Genomic DNA, 27,294 nt, shown 5'->3' with positions numbered 1-27,294 from the left:
CCATAACTGTATAAGCAGAGTTTTGCTGAAAAACAATGGCATACAATGCAAAACTTTACTGGTTGGTAAGCTGTTTTCAGCACATTCTTACTGATGCTTCCAGAACTATTAAAAGTCCTTTTTGCAATTTCAGCAACCATTGCAACAATGTAAAATACATTAAACCAAATGTTCAAATTTGCAAGACTTAAAATGCATATAGGATCAATGAATGTTTTCAATGTCATTGCAGCACTGTTCCTACAGAGCAAGTGTCAGTTCCATAGAATGGCATGAAATTCTCAGAAACTGTCTCTTGATGGCCAGCAGACCATCCTAATCGTTGAGCCCTGCATGCTCAGCATGTTCTTGTACCAACTAGTCAGGTCATTCTGTTCCAAGTCATTAGTTACAGTTTCAAGAGTCGCTCATCTTGGCCTCAAATATTCAAGAAATAGTCCTGCTGCCAGTACACACACATACTAACTTCTGAAACACATGGACACAGATACACACACACACAGCTGAAGCATCAACATACAAAGAGAGCCTCTTAGATTGAGCGGCACGGCTTCCACAAAGTACTCAGAACAGTGCTGTGATTCATCCTCTTATCACTATCCAGGGGCCTGTGAATGGGCTGCTTCAGAGGAGTGGGGACTCTGGGTAATCTGACTCGCCGCTGTTTATCTCTGGGGTTGGGGGGAGGGGTGGTACAGGCACACAGAGTGGTGTGGGGCAGGCAGGAAGGGGGTCAGGAGCAGGATCCGGGCACATTGGGGAAGCTGGTGTGCTGGGGTTGACAGCTGCAGATGACGCTGAGTGATGTAACCCCAGTGGGCTGCAGATGTTTAAGAACACAGGAAACTGCTCTGAGAGCTGTGTCATTGACCCTTTCCCCAGTGCCCCCTGCCCTCTCCAGGTGGACAGACCTAGACTCCTGCTGAGCAACCAGTACTGGCTTAGCCAGCAACAGCGTCACTTCCCCTCACAGGACTCATCCCTCAACGCTGGAAAGGACATATGAAACTAGCCATAGCAAAGCACTGGTGTAAAACCATCAACACAGATGAACACCAACCCCCGCTCCAGAATCTTTTACCTTAGCCTTCCAAAGAGGTGACGTTCATCAAGTTGTGGAAAGATGGGAGAGATACAGAGGTAAGAAGAGAGCTTGGAGCTGACGAGAAGGGTCTTTCCTGTTACTGAAGGAGATGAACAGTGGGAGTGGGGGGGGGGGGGGGGGGGGGTCCTGGAGTGGTTAGTGAGATAAGATGTCAGGAAGCAGCAAAGACTTACGTATTTTTATGTGTTTTATTTATATCTTAGCATAGTTTAATGTATCTGTCAAAACTGTTAAAGTCACCATGAAATCAAAAATGAACATTCTTATATTTTTTATGGAATTTTGCAGTATTTATATAAATTTATGTGCGCTTGCAATCCTTAATCCTTAATCAAAATAACTTGCACCGGCCCGGCCCAATAGTTTTAAATGCTACAAGTAAATTCAGGCATGACATCCTTACAATATGATGCAATACAAAACAATGCAATAAATTCTACAATAATACAATTTATTTTTGAATAATTGATACCGATATCTGATACAGTACTTGTACATATCATGCATGCCTAGTTAACATTCACAGCATGGATTTGATTGTTTACAATAGGCAATTAGCCTGGCTAACGTCAGACCACGTCTCATTGACATTGAGACGTGGTCTGGGAACCACATGTTAATTGTCTCGTATTTGAGGCGTGGTTTACGAATGCCCAGAGCCATTTATTGGGTGCTATGAATGTCTATCAAATGCGCCTGTACGTAGCTCATAGCCAATCGTTTCAATTATACCAGATGACGTATGTAGCGAAAGAAATTAGACGAGGAAAAAGACGATGGGTCAGAGATTTATTTGCGTAAACTACTTAGAACAATATCTAAGGCTGTATCGAAAGGTAACTTTGCGTCTGCTGCCATGTTTGATCCATAAGTATAAACAAACTGCTTCGGTGTGTCGCATAGACGTCGTCATCGTCTTGCTGCTCCCTCCCCGTTCTGTGATTGGTTCCCTAGATGAGGCGAAAATTTGGTCCATGGTATCCAGACTGCCTAGCAGCGTGAATAAAATTGCGCTGCGCAAAGGCAGTATGGGGAAACCCAGGCTAATAGGCAATGCTATCACCTGGAATGCCCTATTACTCTTCAGTGTGACTCTTCTCAGGTTATCTGTGAGCCCTCTCTCTAGTCATAGTGAGGCAAGATATGGAGAAGAGGTCAGCTTTCATCTGAGGAAGACTGTCAAACAACCCATTTCATTGACAGGCTGTATTACGCTACATTAGGCTAAAGGTATTTGAGGGTGCTGTTATATGCCACATCAACTTCTCAACTGAGCTTCTATCACCTGCATTTTACAGCCAATAAAAAGTTTCCTCTTTAGCTCTAGTGGCATCTATAACATTTAACAGATGGATTCGACACATGCAGTTTTGGCAAGGAGCTCAAACCACAGCTTTGAGCCTTAAAGGGATAGTTCCCCTAAAAATGAATATTCTGTTAACAATTACTTAACCTCATTTCGTTAGAAAAACCTGTATGACTTAAGCTTCTTTTGTGGAAAACTTGGATATTCTGAATAATGTTGGTAACAAACAGTTTTGGTGACCATTGACTTCTATTGTATGGACAAAAATACTGTGACATTTCTAAGAATACACTAGTAAGAACAATTGTTGTTTGAACAAAAAGAAAGAAAGTAGAATAACCATCTACTAATTTTAAAGGATATAATTATGAAAGCGATGCTCCACACATTTCTGGCTTTACAATAAAAGCCTTAGACAAAAGCAATCATTTCCAGATGTGATGGGCTTTTTTCAAGTAGTGCTGGGCTGGCATTGCTCATACAATTAGTGTGTTTTAAGGGGGCAGGCAGAGATGTTAGTAACCTCAATAAAATTCAATTATACTACTATCATATTAAATCAAAAACAAACTAAAGACACTCTTATATAAATATGTATATTTTAATCTTCTCCATTTGATCTCCTTTGCTGCCTGTATCAGCATATATTAAAGGTGCAGTAAGCGATTTCTGAGAAAAGGACCACACCCCTATCTTAATAGCTCTCCCCCTAAATCCACAAACACGCTATGCAACACAGGCACCTCCCCCATCATGAGTGTATACGCCCCTTACTGCTGATTGCAGCAAGTGTGTTTTGGTGCTCAGTCCGATCCACTTGCAATAGCATTTCTCACAAATCACTTACTGCACCTTTAAGCTATACTTTAGTATAGTATAGTATAGTATAGTATAGTATAGTATAGTATAGTATAGTATAGTATAGTATAGTATAGTATAGTATTATCCCTGTAGCTGAATAGGTGCAAGCAACACAAAAGATATGGATTTAATTCGCAAGTGTAACGGACATAAGCCAGTAAGAGCTGTGTGTGTAAACTTCACTCCCCTGGCCTCAAGAGACGCGATATAGCGACTGACGCTATAGCGGCTGTGGTCTTTGTTAGCGTGCCCGCCTCCTTCGCCGAACACCCTGGTTCGAATCCCGCTCGGAGTGGGTTGAGTAGGACCGGTTACACAGGGAACACATATACTGATAATACATATATATTCTGGATACACTTTAGGTTGCTTGGATAAAAGTGTCTGCCATGCTCAAAAGTAGTATAGTAGCAGCTGATTAAACTCTCTATGCTCGTTTTGTCTAGTTTGAACTAAAAAAGGAAACTTGATAACAGTGATAATATATATAAGACATATGGAGGAATGCAAGAGCTGATCCTTATGATAATCATAAAACGCAGGGAATATGTTTCTGCACTGCTCTTCCTGTCTTGGGTGAGACTCTGACCCTGCATTGGCAGAAAAGCGCTGCTGTGTTTGTCAAAGTCAGCTGGCTGTACAGCACCACGCTCTCAGATAACACACGACTCCGGAACGTTCCACAGCAGGGCGCCTTCTTTGTTGAATTTATAGTGATTACTAGAACGATTAGAAGACCCCTGTGGGCAATGGTCACCAGCAGGCAGCACCAGCCAGGCCCAATTATATGCTGTGTATATAATAAGGTTTAAAAATTGTAAATATCATCAAGGTAAAAGGAACAAGTATTTGCTTGCCATAAAAACAAGCAAATTTCTTTGCTTGTAGGTCCTGTGACATGAGACCACCCCCTAGTGGATGCAGGTGCTGTGGCGACACTAATAAAGGCTGCTATATCTTACAGAGGGCAAATACCTGAGAACCAGTTATTGTGGGTTAATGAATAACACAATCACATCCATTACCCTATTTCTTATTAATCCAAACTCTCAGTTCAAAAATAAATAATCCTCCTGAGCTTTTATTAGAGCAAGCTCTCCGGGCATTTTATTTGAAGTGAGAGGAGTGTTTTCATTGTGGAACTCCTTAAATATTTGGAAAGCTTACTTTACCCTGGACTTGGCTTAGGCCTCCTTCTTTCATTTCTCTTCAAATATTTATCTGCTGTCCAGCAGCTAGCCAGCGAGATCAGCTCTGCCTTAACTTTAACTCACAGAGGAAGCGAGTATGCCTCCATCTGTCATGAATCAAATATTCTCATTCTGAGATACACATACACTCACCTAAAGGATTATTAGGAACACCATACTAATTTGACCCCCTTTCGCCTTCAGAACTGCCTTAATTCTACGTGGCATTGATTCAACAAGGTGCTGAAAGCATTCTTTAGAAATGTTGGCCCATATTGATAGGATCGCATCTTGCAGTTGATGGAGATTTGTGGGATGCACATCCAGGGCACGAAGCTCCCGTTCCACCACATTCCAAAGATGCTCTATTGGGTTGAGATCTGGTGACTGTGGGGGCCATTTTAGTTCAGTGAACTCATTGTCATGTTCAAGAAACCAATTTGAAATGATTCGAGCTTTGTGACATGGTGCATTATCCTGCTGGAGGTAGCCATCAGAGGATGGGTACATGGTGGCCATAAAGGGATGGACATGGTCAGAAACAATGCTCAGGTAGGCCGTGGCATTTAAACGATGCCCAATTGGCACTAGTGGCGCTTTTCCACTGCATGGAACGGTACGGTTCGGTTCGGTACGGCACGCTTTGGCGCTTTTCCACTGCATGGTACAGTACGGCTCGGTTCGGTACGGCTCACTTATGGCGCATTTCAACTGCATGGTACGGTACGGTACGGCTCGCTTCGGCTCGCTTTAAATGGTACCTGCTCTGTTGAGGTTCCAAGCGTACCGTACTGATACTAAATGTGACGTGAAAACACTACAGACCACTGATTGGTCAGACAGACAGAATCGTCACTATCAGCGTCATTGTATTTGCGACACGAGACACTAAACCCACTAGATTTAAATAGCCAGTAGACAACAGCCACCGCTGTAGCACCTGTTTTAAAACTACTTGCTTGACTTGCTTGAAGAAAAAAGAAAGAAAGAAAACTTCCATAAAAAAAGAAATGGCTGAATCGTGGTCAGTGGACGAAGTGCAGACGTTCGTCTCGTTGGTTGCCGAGGAGCGGATAAACTAACGGTCCGACTATAATCCCACCCACTTTGAAGCGGTACTAACTGCAGTGGAAAAGCAAACCGAGCTAAAGCGAGCCGAGCCGTGCCGAGCCGAGTCGTACCAGCAGTGGAAAAGCGAAGCGAGCCGAACCGTGTCGCGCCGAGCCGAACCGTACTGAGCCGTACCAGCAGTGGAAAAGCGCCATAAGGGGCCTAAAGTGTGCCAAGAAAACATCCCCCACACCATTAAACCACCACCACCAGCCTGCACAGTGGTAACAAGGCATGATGGATCCATGTTCTCATTCTGTTTACGCCAAATTCTGACTCCACCATCTGAATGTCTCAACAGAAATCGAGACTCATCAGACCAGGCAACATTTTTCCAGTCTTCAACTGTCCAATTTTGGTGAGCTCTTGCAAATTGTAGCCTCTTTTTTCTATTTGTAGTGGAGATGAGTGGTACCCGGTGGGGTCTTCTGCTGTTGTAGCCCATCCGCCTCAAGGTTGTGCGTGTTGTGGCTTCACATACTGGATGTTTTTCCCTTTTCATACCATTCTTTGTAAACCCTAGAAATGGTTGTGCGTGAAAATCCCAGTAACTGAGCCTCAGTCTGAGTAACCTATACTCAGAACGGCCCGTCTGGCACCAACAACCATGCCACGCTCAAAATTGCTTAAATCACCTTTCTTTCCCATTCTGACATTTAGTTTGGAGTTCAGGAGATTGTCTTGACCAGGACCACACCCCTAAATGCATTGAAGCAACTGCCATGTGATTGGTTGATTAGATAATTGCATTAATGAGAAATTGAACAGGTGTTCCTAATAATCCTTTAGGTGAGTGTATACATACCGTTCACATTTTTTAGGTCTGTACGATTTTATGTTTGTAAAAGAAGTCTCACCAAGGCAGCATTTATTTGATCAGAAATACAGTAAAAAAAACAGTAACATGTTATTTTAATTTAATATATTAATTTTAATATATATATATATATATATTATATATGTCGTATACATGTCTTTGCGTCATTACGTCACATCTGTGCACATAAAGAAGGTGTCTCAGCTAGTATAGGCTATATTGCGTGTGAGGATGTTGGAGGTGGAGATTTATAGCCTTTTCTCACAGCACTTGATATAATTAAACTTATCAATTTGATGGCGGATCCAGAAAGGTTCAAACGACGATCACCAGAGACAACTGGAGATTCACCTGTTGTAAAATGCAAAAGACTTCGGACTTCGGAGTGACTACAGAAAAAAAGAGACTGCAACTGGGCCCATGCGAAATCAAGGTTAAATATTGGAAGGGCATTAAATGTAGTCACGCAATGCTGATGTTATTAAAATTAACAATTTGAGAACAAAGTATAATTTGCATGGTTTGACGTGATATGATAAGCGATCGTTAGATTTAATCAGTGTGATTTACTGCAATGCTTTTTTCCCTTAGTTGGTCAGAACAAAAGTGGATGTTACTTACTTGTTCAGATGACATTTTCTGGTGAAAATTCTTATGTTTGTCATACTTCCAAAAAGTAGAATCTGTGATTCCGAATGACAGTATCCACACACATTCTCCTCAAAACATTGGATTCATCCGCACTATGCTGTGCCGTGCCGAGGCACAACCTACGTAAAGTTGATAATTTCGCGAACAACTGCAATTACAGCTTTCGAACAGAGATGGCGACAAAGAGGAAAAACTACGGACTGCAGCTTTTACTTTTATTCATCCTTGCTTTTCTTTAAAAAAGATATCTTCCTGACCAACAAACATTTGAATGGTATAAACATTTCGGAATAAAATGTCACACTAAGACATGATTAGGAGCTCGTGAAATCTGCAGTGCACTATGAGTACCTGAATGTATGACACTTTATGCACTCAACAGTTTCAGCTTTCTGCATAGCAAATGGGGAGGAGTTAAACGTGCTAAAGCTAGCAGCAACACCTCAGGTGAAACATCATTAGCTTGACAATGAAAATACGAGACGATACGTTCTACAATTAATGCATATGGCAGAGTAGTTGTAGTGCATAATTTGGGACACTTCTACAACACATGAGCCATCTTCGCCCTGCATGTTTGTTTATTAAATAAGTTGGCTTTTAGCAATCTATAAGAGTTGTGCTCTACATTTCACCATATTTAAGTCTCTAAATAAGTTGGTAAATTCCATCTCGGCCTGGACACCAGCTAACGCTTATACCGTCTGGATGTGCATCTAACAGCCTTGAACCCGAAGAACCTGAAGAACCACCCAGGGATCAGCTGGAAATCCAATCACATCTCTTCTCTCTAGTAATTCTATGAACACAAATTTCAAGTAAGCATATGTTTACTTGAGCCAGTCACCCCATGTTCTGCCCACCCCATTCCTCTCTCTTCACCTCACTTCACCTCCCTGACCCACCAGTTCATCTGCCTTTATTAGACTCCCGCTATTTTTAAAACCAGGCCTGTTTGAACTGTTATGAGAAGTGATCGAGACAGCTGTATACTGTAGACGGACCCTTATGTGTGTGTGTGTGTGTGTGTGTGTGTGTGTGTGTGTGTGTGCGTGCACATTCAGGTGGCATTACATTAAAAAAATCACCAAACACCAAAACTGTTGACAGATAGACTGCATCTGCGTTAAACAAGTGCTCTCCAACATCTCAAGATCTGGAGGGTCTCCAGACGAAACAGACAGCAATAAAATTAATTTAAAATGTGTTGACTGATATGGAATGTTTTTTTTTTCAATGCTCAGATTACTGATGCAGCCTTACAAAGGGATATGGCCAAGCTGTGCGTCGGTACATTATACGACTACCGCTAACTAAAAATAGGATTGATGAAGGAACATTTCTCAATGCAGGGTCAACCCAGCTACACACATGCCACAGCAGCTTCAACAGATCTCATATTTGTCCCAGAGGAAACAAATGTTCTCTTGCAGAAGCAAGGGGAGTTTCCAATGCAGTGATTACAATGTACCAGATAGCCAAGAGCAGTGTACAATTAACTCATTTGGCTTCTGCTGCATTTTTTTCTCTCCAGCTGTACACTCTACAAACCTCAGTTACTTTCCTCCCTTGTTTTTTCTTTTAGTTTTTCTCAACCTCCTTATGCCCTCTGAAGTTTTTAGTTAGTACATTTAAAAACCCGGAGAGATAAGTGTTTCTTTTTGTTGAAGAAAGCTCATAATCTGCCATAATCTAAAAATAAGCTAAATTGAGATCATTTGTCCAGCTGAAGAGACTTACAACACTCTTAATGACAAATTCTATAGTCAGAACTGGTTCTGGTGATTGCGGGAAAGAATAAATATAGAGGATTAGTGCAAAATAATATATAGGTGGCATCTGGATAAATGCAAAAAGAAAACATTGCATACAGATGAATAATAAAAAGAGATGTATAGGGTTTATAAATATAGTACGAATATCATATCTATGGAGAATGCACATCCTTTTTTAGGTATAAATTGACAATCTTATGGGAACTGTTGTGCTTTTAGTAATGTGTATTTGCTAAACCTGAAAAAAAGGAAAATGGCATCAATATTTTACACACATTTTTTGCCAGCATCTGCTGTCTTGCTTGAGGAATGCTGCTGGTGATGAATGAGGTACATATCCAGGCCTCAGGCTTGTGTTATCAAACATAAATGATACTGTGTATAAAATCAAACATCCACACACATTTAGTTAATGGGAACATGACATTCTAACAACTAAATTATTGAAAACACTGTATGTATGTGACTTTTGGCTATCAACAGCAGTCATTTTAAAGCCTGATGCCTCTGACACCGTGTACTTGGTGTATAATTATGTTTTTGTTCGAACGTGTTATAATTGCATATGTGCATGGGAGAACTTCCTTGTGTGGTTTTACCAGACCCCTATGATCCCTGTTTATTATTTTATTCTCAATGAATTTATTTTGATTTCATTAAATTGCCTTGATGTCAAAATTCACCGGTTCAATGGTTTCTTGATTATATCATTTATTTAACCAAACTCTTGAATCAAGACAGTGAACTCCGGGGAACTGTGGCCTTTGGATGACTGAACACAACATAATTGGGAAAAGGATTGCAGGAAGAAACAGAGAAGAGAGAGTTTTTCATACACTCTCCCTGGAGCTCTGGAAAGATCCAGGAGGAAGTGAGAAACCAGGGAAGAATGATGCTGGAAGCCAGACGATGAGCAGTGAGGAGTAAAATACATAAAAGAACATTTTAATATCATAGAAAATCTTATGATATTGTAAAAATGAATCAAATAAAACACCATACTGCTTTGAAAGAGTGATATACACCATATAAGGAGAAGGCGGCGGAGGAGAAAAAACAACAAAAAAACCTCATTGGTTCTTGTGTGCATCGTCAACGCGATAGTGTGAAAGTGAAGTGAACTTCTTTTTTTTAATCTTCAACTTTACAAACAAGCAAACAGGGTACATAATCAAATCTCTGAATTTAACTGTGCCTTAGGTTGAGCATAGCCAGTAACAAATCATAAGGTCACAATAAAACAAACGAACATAAAGTGAAGTGAACTACATTCGAGAATTGGCAAGTCAGTTTGCAGCAACAACGCGATGTGACATAATTCATTTTCAATAAAAATTGGCATTGCTCTTACAATTTGTTCACATATAACGTCAATACATAACTTTTATTGCAATGTCTTAATCTCTTTAGACACGACTCCTAAGTGGGAAAATGCCATTAAAAGTCCTGAAAAGCCTGCATATGTGAAAACGCCAAGTGACTCACCGCCAGCCAGATATAGTTGGATACATGCAATAGAATAGGAATGCCTAAACCAACAGCACAGTGATCCAGTGGCCTTCAATGATTTAATCACTACCATGAACCACAGGGTTATCGAAACAAAGAGATGATGACAGGGTAAAGTCATAATAACATTATAATTGTCTGTGGTAACACCACTGATTTCTTCTAACTTGTATGATTTCATCTAAATACTATAATAAACAAATAGCCCACCAAATTCAATAAATGCTAAATCAATCTCATTGGATGTTTTACATGTCGCACAGGCTTTATTTGAGATTCTCACGGTTGGTTCTGCTCAGCAAAGCCCTATCCCTTCCCCCCACCGCCCATTTTCTATGCATGCTTCATATGGAGACCATTAGTTGTGCCATCTGAACCTGGTTGTGGTGAAAAATGTTTGACGTCTATCAAGATGTGTGCTGTGATGTCATTAGTAGACCCTAAGAGCAGAGGGAGTATCATATGGGAGGTGGGAAGGAGGGAGACTATGCTACAAGCTGAACCAGATGATGGTACAAAAAACATTCAAACCTCAAATGAGTTCATCTTAAAAGCCTGTTGATCCCAAGACATGTTCATGGCTTTTAGGATTGACACGCAATGTAATGTACAAAGCTTTGCACCATCGCATTACCATAAGTCAGTCCATGTTTCAAAACACTTTCAACGTAGTTGTTTGATGTTCTTTAAATAAAGCCTATATGGCACGAATCACCGAAGGGGTTTTGACAGTACAAACCATGTCTTTGAGGATATAGATCCCATACAAGAAACACATGGGCTCTGTCTGAAATGTGAAAATGCTGCCTTTTTCAAAATAAGTGCTATATATATACACACACACACTACCTGGCAAAGGTTTGGAATGATTAATATATATATATATATATATATATATGTGTGTGTGTGTGTGTGTGTGTGTGTGTGTGTGCTCATCAGGCTATGTTTATTTGATCAAAATACAGTTGAAAAAATTAAAATTTTATTTATTCCTGTGATGGCAAAGCTGAATTTTCAGTCTTCAGTGTCACATGATCCTTCAAAAAACGATTGCAATTTGCTGGAACTCCAGTGTGCCTTATGCTGTCCTATTGGCACCAGACTCATCTGACACAATACAAGCCAGCAAATGAAAAACATCCCAGTGACAGGAAATGACAAAAAAGAACATCCTGCCACAGCATTGTCAAAGTGGTCTGCTTTATGCATTTTTTTTTCAGCTCCATTTTCTGTGGAAATAATTCCACTTCCTATAAAAATAAACAACAACCATGGGAATCTTTGTTCATCCAAGATATTCGCAGTTGGGCAACATCCCCCTTACAACTGAACATCCGGCCTATGATAGCTTTTGTTTTCAGATGTTAAAAAGCAGAAGTATATTAAGCCATTTTGTAAATGAATAAAATTGTGTTAACACGAATTTATATAGCCTCATTTACCTTTGGCATGTGGTGAGTGACAAAACAGTCCATTCATATTCCCTGTACGGGGAGGAGAGATGGTAGCATAGTGAGAGAGAGAGAGAAAGAGAGAGAGAGAGAGAGAGAGAGAGAGAGAGAGAGAGAGAGAGAGAGAGAGAGAGAGAGAGAGAGAGAGAGAGAGAGAGAGAGAGAGAGAGAGAGAGAGAGAGAGAGAGAGAGAGAGAGAGAGAGAGAGAGAGAGAGAGAGAGAGAGGGAGATTCAGGCAACTGTGGTTTCTTAAATGACCAACATTTATTCAGAGCTCAAAATACGAACCGTGGACATTTGACCTCTTTGCCTGTTACTCAGCGGATCTAAAATTAGTCATAATTGCAGCCTGAAGGGTGCAAAAAGGCAAGATATAATGTCTGTTGAAGCCACAGCTTGGCGGCTACTTATTCCCAAGCATTTGGAAGGACAGGAACTGCATGTCCTCCTCTGAAAACACCATGGCTCAGGAACTGCCAGTTCAGACCCTTTTTCACTGGCCGCAGAAACCACATTCTCCAGGAGCATCATCCCTATTCACACACTCTCATCCACAGGAATTGACAAGAACGGCAAGCATAATCGTCTGGGAACCTATAAGATTTATTATTTCATTTCTATGAGACATTTATTAGTTTAGCACATGCAGAAACCTGTCAGACACTGAGATGACATGGCATGATGAGTGTGACAACAGTTATGTCAGAGAAACAATGAACAGTGCTCAAGATGTTATCAAACAACGTGCTGTCAGCTCAGTCTTGACTTTAACCCTTAAACGCAGACATTGGGTCTTTCACAAGTTCACACTTACATATAATTAGGGATAAAGCATATGCGTATTTGGCGTCCTTTCCAAGGGGAGGGCTCGGAATTTGGCCCGAACCCAGAGTACCCCATCCCAGGTTTGGGATAGGACTAGTAAGTGAGGAGATGGGGTGGTGGTGGTGGAGGGATGCTGAAAAATGTCATAGGACAACGGTAAAAACTGCTGTATTTATAGGCTTACCTCTTGATTTTAATTGAGTTGACTGGATGAGCTCCTCCCATAACGATTAGATTAATTATATGAACGTGCTTCTCCCAAACTTGGTTAATAAAACATAATTTAGTGACCCAGGATGTCATTCACCACTCTGCTCCTCATTCATTTTTTAAAGTTCTAGACATCAACCTTCTTAGTATTCCTCAATCAATTTATCATAAACAATGTAACAAGAAAAATTAGGCTATATTTATATTTTTATATTTATATTATATTTTCCATAATGCTATGTATAAATGCATAGTTGCTAACGACCCGAGGTTTGTAAGTTTATTTTTACTGCACAACAATAATTGAATCTTTGATGACTGAATAACATGCAGTTTACCTTTATTACAAGGTGGCAATTTTTGTTATACAATGATGAAGTGACGTTTCACTCATAGTTTTGAGAATATGTTTGAGATCGCGAATATGATGCCGAATGTCTTGGCAAATGAGCTCTGACTATGACAGTGATGATGGTATAAAACATCTGCTCAAACTGAACCCTTCCAAGCTCCAAAAGGTAACAAAATATGCTTTATTTTATTCTTCTGTAATTGTTACTCTCATATCAAGAGAGTTTTATTATCGCAATAGGTAGAGATCCATCCGTGTTAGATTAGATGAGGGTCGCTAAAGACCCAATAAGTAATAATGATTGGCAAACATTCAAGCATTTAAGAGTTAAGCAAAAGTCTTCAATTTAGAAATGTACAAAACGTCCATTTGATTGGAATCCATGTGAGTCCTATTACTTTCAATCATGCATTTCAAGAAAAACATTTGCAGCTTTGATTAAAAGTCCTCTCTGAAGCATTCCTCAGTGATATGTTTGACGCAGGTTATCTTGGCTCAAAAAAGGGTGGACGAGAATGAGGTTCAGTCACTGGTAAAAAAAAAAACAGATAAGAAGAGAGCGATTATGATAGCATGTCAGTTCCATCATGCATAAAGCAACGTTAGGTACATCTCAAAGTTTAATCCGGCCAGCTTGGCGTGTCGGTTTTCACTACTTTGTGTAAATATTAAATTACTTCTAACATTCTTTTTCGCAAGGCGGTGTGGAGAATGTCATGTCATGCTGTTGTGGGGTTGTTGTTTTTTTGGTTGTTTGGTCAAAAATTCTGCATTTTTTGAAGGCAGAATTCCTAGACAATCTGCTTCTGTGGTCAAAAGACTCAACTTTGAGGGTTAAAGGTGAAAATGGTATGGGTTTCCCCCCAAGATTCATGACTCTGAGAGAATTAAATAGACTGCCATGGTTTTAATCAGGAATTTCACTGCATATTTCTACAATTTATCTCTGAGTCACACTTAAAATGAAAACCATATGCCCCCCTATGTGGCTGAATAAAGATTTCATCTGTGAAAGTGAAGAAATTGAACTCAAAAACTAGGATGCTTTAATAAAGCGTGAAAAGAAGAAGCTCCGAGTGTCTCGGCGGAGGAGGGGAGGAACAGAATGTTATATGCACAAATCACCGAAGCAGCTGTTAGCGACTCCACCAAAAGTGAGAAAAAACAGAACCGAAATGTTCCAAGGGTCGCATTACTGTTGCTGAGAGAAAACACAACATAAGCAATGTAAACAAGTAAGTGCAGAATTGATCTTGTCCTTCAATCAAATGAAAGTACTGAACCTAACAAAAAACATCTTGACACAAGTTATATCGAAAAATCAGTTAATGTGAGCCTGAGATGAGTAAGATTGAGCAACTGATAACAGCACTATACGTTAGTGTTCAGATGAGTAGTTCAAAGTCATGTTTTGAGCTAAAGTAAGGACACAAAGCACAGACATTCAGGCCCAAGGATCAATTCCCTCATTTAAACCCTTATTTCCCCAGACAGGAACTCCCGCAGCTTGTTGACAGGGCATTATGGGTAATGGCACATGTGTGTTTGTGTAAAGGAGCTAAAGCTGATTTTATGCATTGTGTAAATGGCTCATATATTATAGACATACCACTGAAGGACACATATGAGCAACATATGCACAAAACGGGCTAACTAGCATTAAATCCTAAGTGAAGATTTATGATGACTGTATCATGAATCACAGATGGACAACCAGAACAAAGCGCCAAGAAACTTCTTAGTTAACCCTCATTGCTTTATTGTAATTTTTATTCTTTTTTTAAATGTATAATGTTTGTAATGTTGTTTCTGCTCGCGGCTATTTTGAGACCCCTAAATGTAACATAAGTGATGTTATATTTGTAATGGAGGACATTTGCTATCAATTTTAAATTTTGTTTATAATAAATTCTGATGAGATTCGAAAAAGTCAACATTGTACTTCACGCCACGTATGTTTTAGCTATACAAATGGCCCTGGGGTCTTTGAGACCTCAAACAGAACATGAGGGTTAACCATGGTGTTAAAGAATTCAAGAAAAAAAAAAAAGATGTGGAAAGGAGCCCAATTGAAGAAAGAGAAAGAGAAAGGGAGGGAGAGAAAGAGAGAGAGAGAGGTGCTGCAGGGAAGCTCTTGGCTCTGCTTGTCTGCACTTGCACACCAGATGCGCTCTGCCTCAGCTCTGGAATGTGTTTGTGAGAAGCAGTTTAACCACTGACCCACCCAACCATTACCACAGAAATCTGATCCAGACAATCCTCTCAGCCTCCTTCATCAGTGTGTGTGTGTGTGTATGTGTGTATGTGTGTTCTTCTCTCTGTTATCCTGCTTCCTCTTTCTACTTTGTTTCTTTCTTTCTCTTAATTTTTTTTTTGCCTAAACCTATTTTTCCAATTTTGTTCCCACAATGTTCTCCTTTCTTTAACCACTGATCACTCAATGTGTTCACTCATACACTTTACAAGCACAGGTTCACACTCATTCACAGGCACTCATGCTGATTGCACTTTAATGGTAATCCATGAGCCGTGACAAGGCAATAAAATAAAACTTGAGAAGTTAAAGATGGTCATTCATTCCGCACATAAAGGCATTTATTTTTCTTCCCTTTTTTCATTGTTGAGTTCATGGCTTTCTCAAGTGCTAAGCATGTAAACTGAGAAACAAAGGTCAGTCATTTTAAAAAAGTAGTTTTGAATATTAAATATGTTTATAAATAATAATTAGAAATTATTAAAAAAAATTCTCTCATACGATATTGCTTATTATAGATATGTGTTGGTTAGTTAGATGGATGGATGGATAGATGCAGATAGATAGATAGATAGATAGATAGATAGATAGATAGATAGATAGATAGATAGATAGATAGATAGATAGATAGATAGATAGATAGATAGATAGATAGATAGATAGATAGATAGATAGATAGTCTGCAGCTTGTTAGCTATAAACAAAAAGCATGTGAAATAATTTATTCGAGAATTCTGCTCTGTTCTGTCTCAATCAAGAACCCAAAGCAGTTGTTTTGTGGGATTTTGACATGATTTTTGGCAGTGGTAGAGCTAAGATGAAATCTGATCAAACCAAAAAAATGTACAAGGCTGTGCTGTTTATATGTAAATGTGATGTTTACATGTAAAATGTGTGCCAAGAACATAAATTTAAACAGAAACATATGAAACCATTGATGTGATGAGATGTTTCTGGATGACTAAAATGCATGTCACTTTCCTTTCTGAAAATTGAGTCATAACCTTATCCCTAACCTTAACCCTATCCCTAAAATCAGAGGGAAAATATGTGAATAACACTGATGTAACAAAACCACTGAACACCAAACCCTGATTAAACTAAACTTGACATAAACTATAAATGTCCCTCAAATCTACCTGGTTGATTGCCATGTTGTTCCAGGATCAACAAAGATATTGATCCAGGAATATGTTGCATGTTGTTGCATCTCTGTCTTAATCAAATACATTACACATGTGGTGGGCTAAAATCAGGTTCTGCGACTAAGTAAAGGTACATCATCATCCAACTCACACCTCTAAATCACGTGAAGAAAAATAGACTTTTAAAAAGACAACCATGTAGTTAAAGTTAAAAGGAAAGGTGCCAAAGAAAACACTGTATTTAACTGTCGATATAAATGCATTGCATTTTCACTGTGACGAAAACAGGCTACAGCTGTGTCCGGAAGTAAAATAAAGGGGGGAAGTGAAAATAAATAATAAAACAAAATAAACTGTACAATTATGAATTGTATATTTAAAATGGCCATTCCTGAACACACTTTATCATTCTCAGACATACACACTTCAGAGTAAAGTTCCAGAGCGTTGTGGTTTTAACACGTGGCGAATGTCTACTAAGTCGATGCTGCCCCTTAGAGGCCACGTTCCGCCATTAGCGCCAAATAGATTGTCGTCTGGTTTATTCACACACAATGCGCTTCCTTTGAATTGTCCATCCATTTTCTGCTGAATGATAGCCTTACCTAGCACTAGCACTGAGTTATGACATATCCTTGATAGATCTGTTTCCGACGTATGCTTAGATAGCTGATCATGTAGGATTGTGTACCAGCGTTATTACGCGTTTAGAGGTATAGAAACACACCTATTTTGTCATCGTGCAAAACTCTGCTCCAGGTGAGGCTCGAACTCACAACCTCGGCATTGCTCTGCTTTGTACTGCTGTATAAGTACCGCGCGCTAACCGATTGCGCCACTGGAGCTCTGGCGACTCATTGCAATAACACAGTTCATGAGCGATTAGGAAGCCTATTTCAAAACATTTAGAGGCGTGCATGGGATGGGCAGTATTTCAGATACATTTTGTATTTTAAAGCCTTTGGAAAAAATCTACTGTAATTTGGATTTAAATACATTTAAGATTAAGTATTTATGTATTTTCATACTGATTTTTAGTGCATCAACTAGTCTAGACACGCCCCCTCATCCCAACAACCCAACGAAACGGGGTTGGATCAGCAAGTTTTCTTGAATATGATCAATTCTACTTGTTGATTAAAGTTAAAATAGTGCATTATTCAGATTTGCCTTCAGTTAACATGAAAGAATAAAAGAGCACAGACAAGTGGGCAAATAGCGTTAGCCAATCAGTCTTGATCGGTTGGTGATTTGTATTGCTTGTCAAATGTGTTTAAAGCATTAGGCTACTGCATGTTAGGGCTGGGTGATATGCCACTATCACAGCGATGATAAAGTGTGAATCGATGGAACTTTTTCTAAATCGTTTACATATAGGCTGTGGGGTAAGCACATTTTCCCGTGCAGCTTTTAGTGGGCAGGAATTATTGAACGAGTGGAAAAAGAAGCATTGAAGAATGAGACACCACAAAAATTCTCACCTTTTAGTTTTATTCATAAAAAAATGAGTATATAGTGAATAGTATAAATATAGTAAACAAAAAAGGTGTCAAATGAATCTAAATGAATTCTAATTTTAGATAAATTTTCTAATTATGAAAAATTGTGAAACCATGATATATTTTGTTACTGTTAAGTAAAATTAAGATTTTGGTCATATCACCCATCCATATTCTTTGCTAAATAGCAGAAAAGGTTCCCAAATTTTTACATACAGTATGATTTTTTTTTATAGTGTTCATAAGTTATAGACCATTTGTAACCTGGTTAAAAAATAAGTAAGCCTATAAATGGTATTATAATACCAGGTAGAAAAAGGTCGATTTCCGGGATATTGCATAGGCTAGCCTACTATTTGCGGGCGTCAGGGAGCAGCTATCAATATGCGGAGACTCCCAGACCTTCTGGGAGAGGTGGGATGTCTACACTTTCTAAGCACTTTAGTTTAGATGAGATGCTTTTCACAACCAAATAGTAATCTCTATACGAAGACACAATCCCAGAGAAAGAAAGAAATTGTTGATAAAACCCCATCATTAAAGCCCATAAGAAAGGGGAACCTCTGGCAAAATAGTCTTCCGGTCTTTGACGTAATGGCTGCACGTGCTCTACTGCTCTGAAGTGACATCACATTTTGACAAAAGTTTATGATTTTTTACCAGCATGTCAAACGGTCAGAAATTCACCGCATAGCCTACAGAATAAAACGTTAATGCGGGTTTGCGATCTGTCTAAATAAAATAATAACGACAAAACTCTCCAAAAACGTAAAGATAATTTGATCTTCCGTGACTCTGCTCACATATCATTTCATCACACAGCAATTTACAAGTTACAAAATTGTTCTCTCCTCCACAACAGCGATAACTCCTGCCCTGGTCGTTTGGTAAGTCTGAAAATGCATTTAATTTACTTTGAATGATTATATTCTTTATTATTTTGCCAGGGTTAGTATTTAGGATTAAGGACTAAGAATTAATAAAACATAATTTGGGGGGATTATAATTCACCAGTAATTGAGCAGAACTGGGCAATAGCTTTGTATTTCACACTTCTAGTACAATTATGTGCTCTTGTTTTTTTCTTTTTTCTTCATTTACCCCAAAAGAAAGGAAGTGTGACAACATGCCCCATGTGAGGGAACAATGTAACTTTACCATAATATGACAACTTAAAATATTATTTGAACTAGCTACTCAAAAAATAAACAGTTCAAACTAAAATAATTTTTTAATAAAAATGCAATTTTTAACTTTTCATAGAAAATAATTACTTTTTCTAATAATTCAAACTAAACTAATTACATTCTGCTGCTGTTTTTTTTCTCTATATAGTTTTGATATGGGAATTAGTAAGTAAATACACTAAGTTTTGTCATGCTAGCATGTGAGGAAACTTAAACCATGTGTTACAAGTAGCCCTGCGTTAGGTTGTGCCCTGCTCACCCCTAAAGTTTAATAGTAAATTATAAATGTTTCAGGATTTTCCTGTTTTACTTGTTAACTGTCTTTACACAATATTAATGTACTTTTAGGTTACAAGGTCGCACTGCTTTTCATCATGAGTAACATCACCTCCTGCATGGAATCTCAGACTCTTGTTTCTTCCATTTTAAAGCCCATTCTCATTTTGGAGTTCATCTTTGGCTTGCCTGGAATTGTGTTTGCTCTGGGGATTTTGTTCTTCAAGTCTCCATGGAAAGCTTGCAATGTGTATGTCTTCTGCTTGGTAATATCCGACCTCCTACTCCTCACTGTGCTGCCTTTCCTCATAGATTATCTCTTCCGTGGTGAAGACTGGATATTTGGTGAATCCTTTTGCCGCTTCGTTCTGTATATTATATCTGTAAACAACTCAACAAGCATGGCTTTCATGTCAATTTTAGCCGTGGACCGCTTCTTCAGGATACTTCACCCACACCATCGCATTTGTCGAATGAGTGTGAGACAAGCAATAGTGTTGGTTTGCACAGTTTGGGTGGGTGTTCTACTCCTTCGCCTTCCAGCCGCCTTGAACCTGGCTCTTGCATCACAGAAAAACTCGTCGAAGCTCACATGCCACAGTTATCTGTCATGGAGATGGCCGTCGGTTCAAATGAGGATATATAATTCAGTACAGCTGATGGAGGTCCTGCTAGGGTTGACACTGGTGGTCTTCAGTTTTGTGCGTGTTTTTTCTCACGTCCAGTGTCAGCAGTCTAAGGGCGCACACCGCAGGGTGAAGCGGGCAGTGAGATTGCTTCTGTTTCTTGTGATCATGTTTGTTCTGTGTTTCCTACCTACAGTCACTTTTGGCATCTTACTTCAAGTGTTTCCCTGTTCTGAATTCCTCATAGTTTGTCTCCATGCCTCTTTAGCTTTATCCTACATGAACTGTGCACTGGATCCAGTCATCTACTGCCACATTAACGCTTGGTTCCGTGACACCTTGAAAGGCACAACCAACTCAGCGGGGCTGACGAAGTTCAGGATGAGTGCGAAGAAGAACAGAAAAAAACCTTAATCTACCTGAGAAACTGTTTGTTACAATCATTGCAATTGGGAGGGTGAAAATAAAATGTGGCTTAAAGAGATAATTCACCTAAAAATGAAAATTCATTCATCAATTACTCACCCCTCATGTTGATCCAAACCTGTATGACTTTATTTATTTTCTGGAAAACCAAAGACAATATTTTGAAGAATGTTTTAACTGTTTTTGTCCATTTAAGTCTATGTGGGCCAAAAACAGAAATTTCGGGGCCCATTGTGTTCATTGTATTTTTCAAAATATCTTCTTTTGTTTTTGTTATACATCAGTAGGAAGTCATGATAGAAGGACATGGACTTGAGGCAAAGGAAATTATGACAGAACTATCCCTTTAAGACCGGCTTGAACTCTGAACAGTGACCTAATGAATTATAATTCTGCCCTAGAATGTCTATATGTTATACTGTACACTGTTACATCAATTGCTTTTTGTACTATTATGCAGAAAAACAATATGTACTGCGCTTTTTTATTTATCATTTTTCAGTAAATGTGTGACATACAATGAAAGACAACAAAAATGTATGAGGCATTGAAAACAAAATAGCTTATTGTTTCACTGTCACATGCTATATACACAGCCGGGATAATGAATATTCCCTTAGCCAAATTTTAATTATGACTTCTGCCAAAGGGTCAGTTTGTCATTTTAATTGGTGAAGTGCTGAAAAATTGGCTTTATTTGTTAAGAAGCCAATAAATACATTTCTTACAAACATCTAAAGGGTATTACTGGCATCTTAAAGAGGGGAACAGAACCATAATGTCCTGAATGAATGTTACATAGAGAGTTGCAAAGACTGCTTTGACTTCCACAAATCATTACAAAATCTCCAGTTAAAAGAATCGATTGAAACATGCTCTCAGTTAAAACCACCAATTAGCCAGTAACTCAACATCCAATCCAGTCCTCGCATGAATACAATATAAAAACAGCTTACAGACGTGTACTTGTCATGATACGCACAGAAGATACAGAGAAATAAAGGAAACCATTCAATGCAGAGCTAACTGAATTTACAAAGAGTACACTAACACTTCTCAAAAGAGTCTGTTGAATGGTCAGCATCAGCGTTGATCTGTACATGATACACATTTGTGGAACCCTGTAAGTTTAGTTGCCACAGCCATAGATTCTCAGTGCTCAGAGCCGACGTTATAAGTTGCTGTAAGGTAAAAGTGTTTAAGTTGCGCTTGTATTGAAACTTAATGAGCATTTAGTACTTAGAAAGATATTGAAACAAGAGCCGTGGCTGCCATCCAAGAAGGTGTTGAATATACAAATATCATTTTTTTTAGTGGTCGGGTTATTAGCTAAATGCTTTATTATTGTAAGCCTTTTGTCCAGAGGTGGAAGCGAAAGTTTTAGAAGAAGTAGAATAAGAGGAAGCAAATTGACTAGGCAAATGAAACTCCAAATGGTAAACTGACAGACTGGGGAGAACAATGCAGATGACTGTCAGTCATGGATGACGATTGGACCCCGCATCCGTAAACTGGGGTGAGGGGGCGCCAGTACAGGTACCTGTGCTGGCCCCTGAGGGACCCTGCGCAGGCTGATCTGCTCACATGGTTGTCTACATGCTCTTCTTAACTGTTGACGGGAGAGCAGCCTCCTGGCTTTCCTGAGAGGAACAGGAAAATAAAACATAACATATCATTGTCTTTGGTAATGTCATCAATCATGCAAAATTTACATTTAACAACACATTAGATGCTTTTTTTTTTTCTTTTTTTTTTTGGTTTGATTTATGGCTGAGCTGGAAAAATGTATGTTTTTTGTTAGATAATTTATGAAAAAATACCTTATTATCCCTAAAAGATATTTTATATTTTTACATTTGCTAAATAATGTTTTTAGCAATTAGGTCAATTGTAATTATATTTTACAGTATTACTGTATTTCTGATCAAATAATTGCAACCTTAAGCGTCGTTCACACCCAGGACGGTCGATAACTGTAATGATAACCATAAATAGTTCTAACAATTGTTTTAAATAGCCTATAAAAGAATAGCAGAGTCCACACCACAAATATAACAATAACGGAACGGCACAGAGAAACGATATCGTAGTCACTTTCCAAATTATTATTTTTTCAGCTGATGAACGATAATAAAAAAACATTGACAACCAATCAGAATTCTTCCTGCTTTAAAGAGCTCGAGCTGGTGGCTAATATATCGTAATAGTTGTATAGTTATCGTTCCTGGTGTGAATGGATCTTTAGTCAGCATAAGAGGCTTCTTTTAAAAAATATATTGTAAAATCTTATATCAAAAGTTAAATATAGCCTATATCAGCATTTTGATATTAAAATAAAACTTTGACTAGAGTCACAGCAATATGCTCACGAATGCTCATGAAACTATCATTGAACACCCTGTGTTGTGCAATCATTGTGCAACCACAGGGTGTTGTGCTATCATTTGTGTGCATTGTGCTAGCAGGATATTTCTAAAATATTGTGACAGGAAAAACACAAGAAGAACTAACATGCTTTATCATATTTAGCAAGCTTTGCAATGTGAGGGGAGAATGAACGCAATTACATGTAGGCCTATATAAAATATCAAGAAAGTTGAACTGGAATTGGTTTTGGGTTTCCTGTCTGTATCACAGTAGGCTACAATTGTGTTCAGCTTGGCACATGTTACAGATATTAGAGCTTGTAATTAATAAGCAATATAGATAGACGGCTTAGTGACATAAGTAGGCTAATGTTCTACTTGAGTCGTGATCAGGTCCATAACATAAAGAGAAAGGAAAGAATCGTATGGGGCTGCGTTCCAGTCCGCTTTTAGACACGCACTTGCGAACTTCCCTAAGCACTTCAACTCGGGGGAATCCCTGCCACCATTTTGAAGTGCGTTCCACTTCGTGAAGTGGACGAGGGAAGTTTATATGGACAGTCCCTCGCAAGTCTACTTCATATGTACACTTCGGGCAGCTCCAGATACCACAATGCAGCACGATTGTGACGGCAACGCATATTCCGTTTAATTTTCCCCCTATAAACAACTCTATGATATATTAATTATTTAAAAAAAAACGTAAACAACTCAAACACACCTATATACATATAGAATGCTGCATTAAACAATTTCGTAAGGGAAAAATAAATAATTAATAAATCAACCCCATAGTGGATCCTAATTGATCAAGGGCATAGCACGTTTCAATTCAGCCTATTGCAAAAAAGGTTCCGCCAGTAGTGGGCACTCATGCAACGTCAGCAATGACGTACATCCGAGTGAACGAGACGAGGGAAGTTAGCAAGTGAAGGGCATGACAATTTTGGACTGGAACGCAGCCTGGGTCTAACGTTCATGCAAAATGAATGAGGCCTAACAGGCATCCACAGGGGACAGCCCTTAATAAAAGAACCGTTAACTGGGTCTCGAACAAGAAATATATAATGACAATCTAGAATGTACTGTGTATGTGTGCTTGCATTTATAGCATCTCTGTTTACTTCATAAATGACACTAAATTAACACAAAGACATAATTAACACCACACAGCCTCAATATAACTGTGATTAGGCTGCATGCTTTTGCACTGATGGATTTGATTAGTTCTTTTGCAAAGCAAATGCAAACATTTAACGCTACAAATACTATATAGTGAGAATATAGGTTTCAGTTGATGAAGCCTTCATATTTACTATCTATTTTAACATAAACTCCAACTTCTGAATGTAGAACTGATTGCAATTTCAGTGAAAGAGACTCCTGACAGAGTGTGATGATGGTGTAAAACCGCAAGAGAACCAGGCTCAGCCACAGACCAGATCCCATTTGTCTCTGGGTCTCCTGCCTTGTTAAAGGCTAATCTTTCAGAGCAGGGGCGCTAAATTTAGCCTAGCATCCGCTCCAGTGCTGGAGGCCATAGGGAGCTGTGCAAGTCATGGCTCATATGGATGTGGCTGTAATGGAGAGGCATTTTTCTTCAAGCTTCAGCTCACATCTACTTCTCAATGCCAAAGACGTTAAAACCAAACCCCTTGCTGCTGTGGGTGAACTATTATGACTATCTGACTTCTATTTATCTGATCCACATTACGCATAACAACACATTTTGCAGGTTGAGGTGTCAAAAGCCACCAGGATGGCGCTATATATTAAGTGTACAGTGTCTCTTTTGATTATACATTTCATACATTTTGCAAGACTCCACAGGTAATGTGGTTTAGCCTTTGTGTACGGTGCGTGCGATCTTACCATGGTCAGGTGTCTAACAGCTGCAGCAACAAAACGAGACAAGCAAACAGTCACTAAAAAGTAGATAAAAAACACTTTGATCCATGATACAACAGGGCAAATCGTGTCCAATTTCCCCTGCTCAAAACAAATTATCTTTATTTGTAATTAATTAACTTTAGTTTAATTTGAATGTAACTAGACCTTCAGACACACTTCACACCCAGTCTGTACTTTAAACTCACTGCAAACAAGGATTTCAATCATTAGCATGTGAATGTGTAAAATTCATGCAGTCTTACATGTTTGGTAAAAAGCGAGCCAATAATGTCTGCAGATCTTAATCCTTTTTAATTTCATTTCATTTGACTGAGAATTAAAAGCAAATATCAAGCTAATCTTTTCTCCATATTACTGTGTATTGAATGGAGGATGGCTGTGGAGACCATCTTCAGTCTAAACAACACTGCTGATATATTTTGTTATGCCTATACATTGTTATACGAACATAAAAAAAGACAATTCACAAAAATCTGCGTATCTCTGCAAGGTAGTGAGACAAGTACACCAGCAATCAAAAGTTTGGACACACTCAACTAAACTAAAAACATAAAACCAACAAACAAACAAACAAAGCAAAACAAAACGATAGCAAAAAGGTAGCAAAACTATGAAATAACAAAAATGGAAGTAAGTGATTTAATTAAATTGAATTGAATTGAAAAGTTAAACCAATAAATCTTATATTTTATTTTCATAAAATATGTAACTTATTCATCAACTTACCCATTTCAAATAAATAAAAACTAAAAAATAGTAGGCAAATTTAAATACAAAACTACATAAATTTCAAGCATTTAACATTTCTCAAGCATAACAGGTTTTAGGATAATGAGAATCATGAAATCAGTCTTGTGTGCTCAAACTTTTGACTGGTAGCGTATGTGTGTTTGTGAAGTGTTAAGTTACCTGTGGAGTCTCATCTCTCTGGATTAAAACTAACCTCAATCTGCATCAAAAATCAATTGTTTTCAGTTGTCTCTCCATGCCACCACAGATTAATGGGATCATGGGTATTGGTAATTATAGGATCTTTGTTATTGAAAAATTGTCCCTGACGTCTGAGATTGACTGGCCCATTTCCTACACTGACAACTCTGTCTTAGACCCTCTTTACCCGCCACTGCCACTGGGTATGACCAATGCAGTAATTACACATGTGCCAATCCTGTCACCAGAAATCAGTCACTCTTAGGTGAAGATTGAATCAAAAGGATGGAAACCTAATCAGATGTGTCATGCCATCTCAGGGGATAATCTCTGCAGGTGCCAATCATGAAAGAACAAGGTAAGGTTTCCTTTTTGACATGGAGTGTGTCTGCCCTGCTGTTTTCTATTAAATTCGTCTCTAAGATCTATGTACGGGCCAGTGTATTTCAGTGTCTCTTAGTGAACAAGGCACAACAAGTTTAGGTTTGAGGAGTGCGATGCCATGGGATATAGTGCCAAAATGGACAGCAAGGTTTGGATTGCACACCTCGTCTCTCGGGAAACCAGGAAGAAGCTGTCATCGGGGGCATCAATCCAGTTGGGTCGTCTCTTACGGAGCATCAGGCCACTGGCGCGAAGGTTAGAGCCACCGGTGCTGCTTCCATTATGCTGCTAAAAAAGCAAAGGAAATGGGCATCTTAAACTACTTCCAATACTTTTAAACATTGATACTCTATGTGATTCAAAAAGAGTTACCGACTGCAGTCAAAATGATTTTATAGAGAGCATAAAACATTTGATTGATGTCTAGAAGCTCAAGAGTCTCCCGTTAAAGCAATAAAATAAAATAAAAATCTAGAAAACTATGTTGAAAGAGCATATTAGCAATAAAAATGAATACATTTATATATGACATACATACAATTTCACATGAATAAAATTAGTGTTTGTGTTGTTGATAAGTCGGTTGTTTTCTGTGATGAAATTGACTATTTTTCATATTGAAATCTGTAAAATATTCTAAAACATGTAAGATAATTACATTAAAATATTTACTGCCCATGCATTTATTTGTTTGTTTATTTTAAGTAGTCATATAATAGGCAGAATAATGCAGGTTATTATAACCCCGTTTGTGTTTTTTTTTTTCTCCTTTACTTAGAGAAGGTCGGTAACCAGACAGTTGATGGACCCCATTGACTTCACTAGATGGAAAAAAAATACTACGGATGTCAATATCAACTGTTTAGTTACCGACATTATTCTAAATATCTTCTATTGTGTTCAGAAGAAGAAAGAAATATATACAGGTTTGAAACAACTTGAGGGTGAGTAAATGATGATAGAATTTAAATTTTTAAGTGAACTATTCCTTTAAGTCTCTTAACTTAGTTACTCTCTCTTAACTTTGTTACTCCCCAACAAATACTAGATATGACATAGACCTCTAGTAAACTTTAAATCACAAAATTCACAAAAAAGTCTTTATAACAAACCGATTTTATTATATT

The 27,294-nt window shown here is 38.6% G+C and overlaps 2 protein-coding genes and 1 non-coding gene across 6 annotated transcripts in view; 1 reads left to right on the top strand and 2 right to left on the bottom strand.

The window, feature by feature from the left end:
• Positions 1-17,313: 17,313 nt before the first annotated feature.
• On the bottom strand, positions 17,314-17,407 carry trnai-uau (transfer RNA isoleucine (anticodon UAU)). Its single transcript has 2 exons — positions 17,370-17,407; positions 17,314-17,349 (listed from the first exon to the last, which is right to left on the bottom strand). It is a non-coding gene; the product is annotated as a tRNA-Ile (tRNA).
• Positions 17,408-19,572: 2,165 nt separating this feature from the next.
• Positions 19,573-20,706, top strand: hcar1-4 (hydroxycarboxylic acid receptor 1-4). Its single transcript, XM_056255612.1, has one exon. The coding sequence runs from the start codon at positions 19,623-19,625 to the stop codon at positions 20,562-20,564; it is 942 nt and encodes a 313-aa protein (XP_056111587.1). The 5' UTR covers positions 19,573-19,622; the 3' UTR covers positions 20,565-20,706.
• Positions 20,707-21,046: 340 nt separating this feature from the next.
• The window catches only part of mta3 (metastasis associated 1 family, member 3), a 39,197-nt gene continuing 32,949 nt past the window's right edge, over positions 21,047-27,294 (bottom strand). For 2 of the 4 annotated variants that reach the window (XM_056255611.1, XM_056255608.1), the window contains exons 18-19: positions 26,331-26,455; positions 21,047-22,216 (exon numbers count right to left, since the gene is read on the bottom strand). In XM_056255611.1, coding sequence (XP_056111586.1) covers positions 22,051-22,216; positions 26,331-26,455 — 291 coding nt within the window. In that variant the 3' untranslated portion in view covers positions 21,047-22,050. Of the gene's footprint in view, positions 22,217-24,814; positions 24,835-26,330; positions 26,456-27,294 lie in introns of all 4 variants that reach the window. The other 2 variants (XM_056255610.1, XM_056255609.1) reach the window with 2 other exon arrangements.

The sequence above is a fragment of the Rhinichthys klamathensis genome, unplaced genomic scaffold (genome assembly GCF_029890125.1).
Source record: "Rhinichthys klamathensis goyatoka isolate OS25496 unplaced genomic scaffold, OSU_Roscu_1.1 h1tg000121l_1, whole genome shotgun sequence".
NCBI classification, from domain to species: domain Eukaryota; kingdom Metazoa; phylum Chordata; class Actinopteri; order Cypriniformes; family Leuciscidae; genus Rhinichthys; species Rhinichthys klamathensis.
This window is presented reverse-complemented; position numbering and strand designations above follow the sequence as displayed.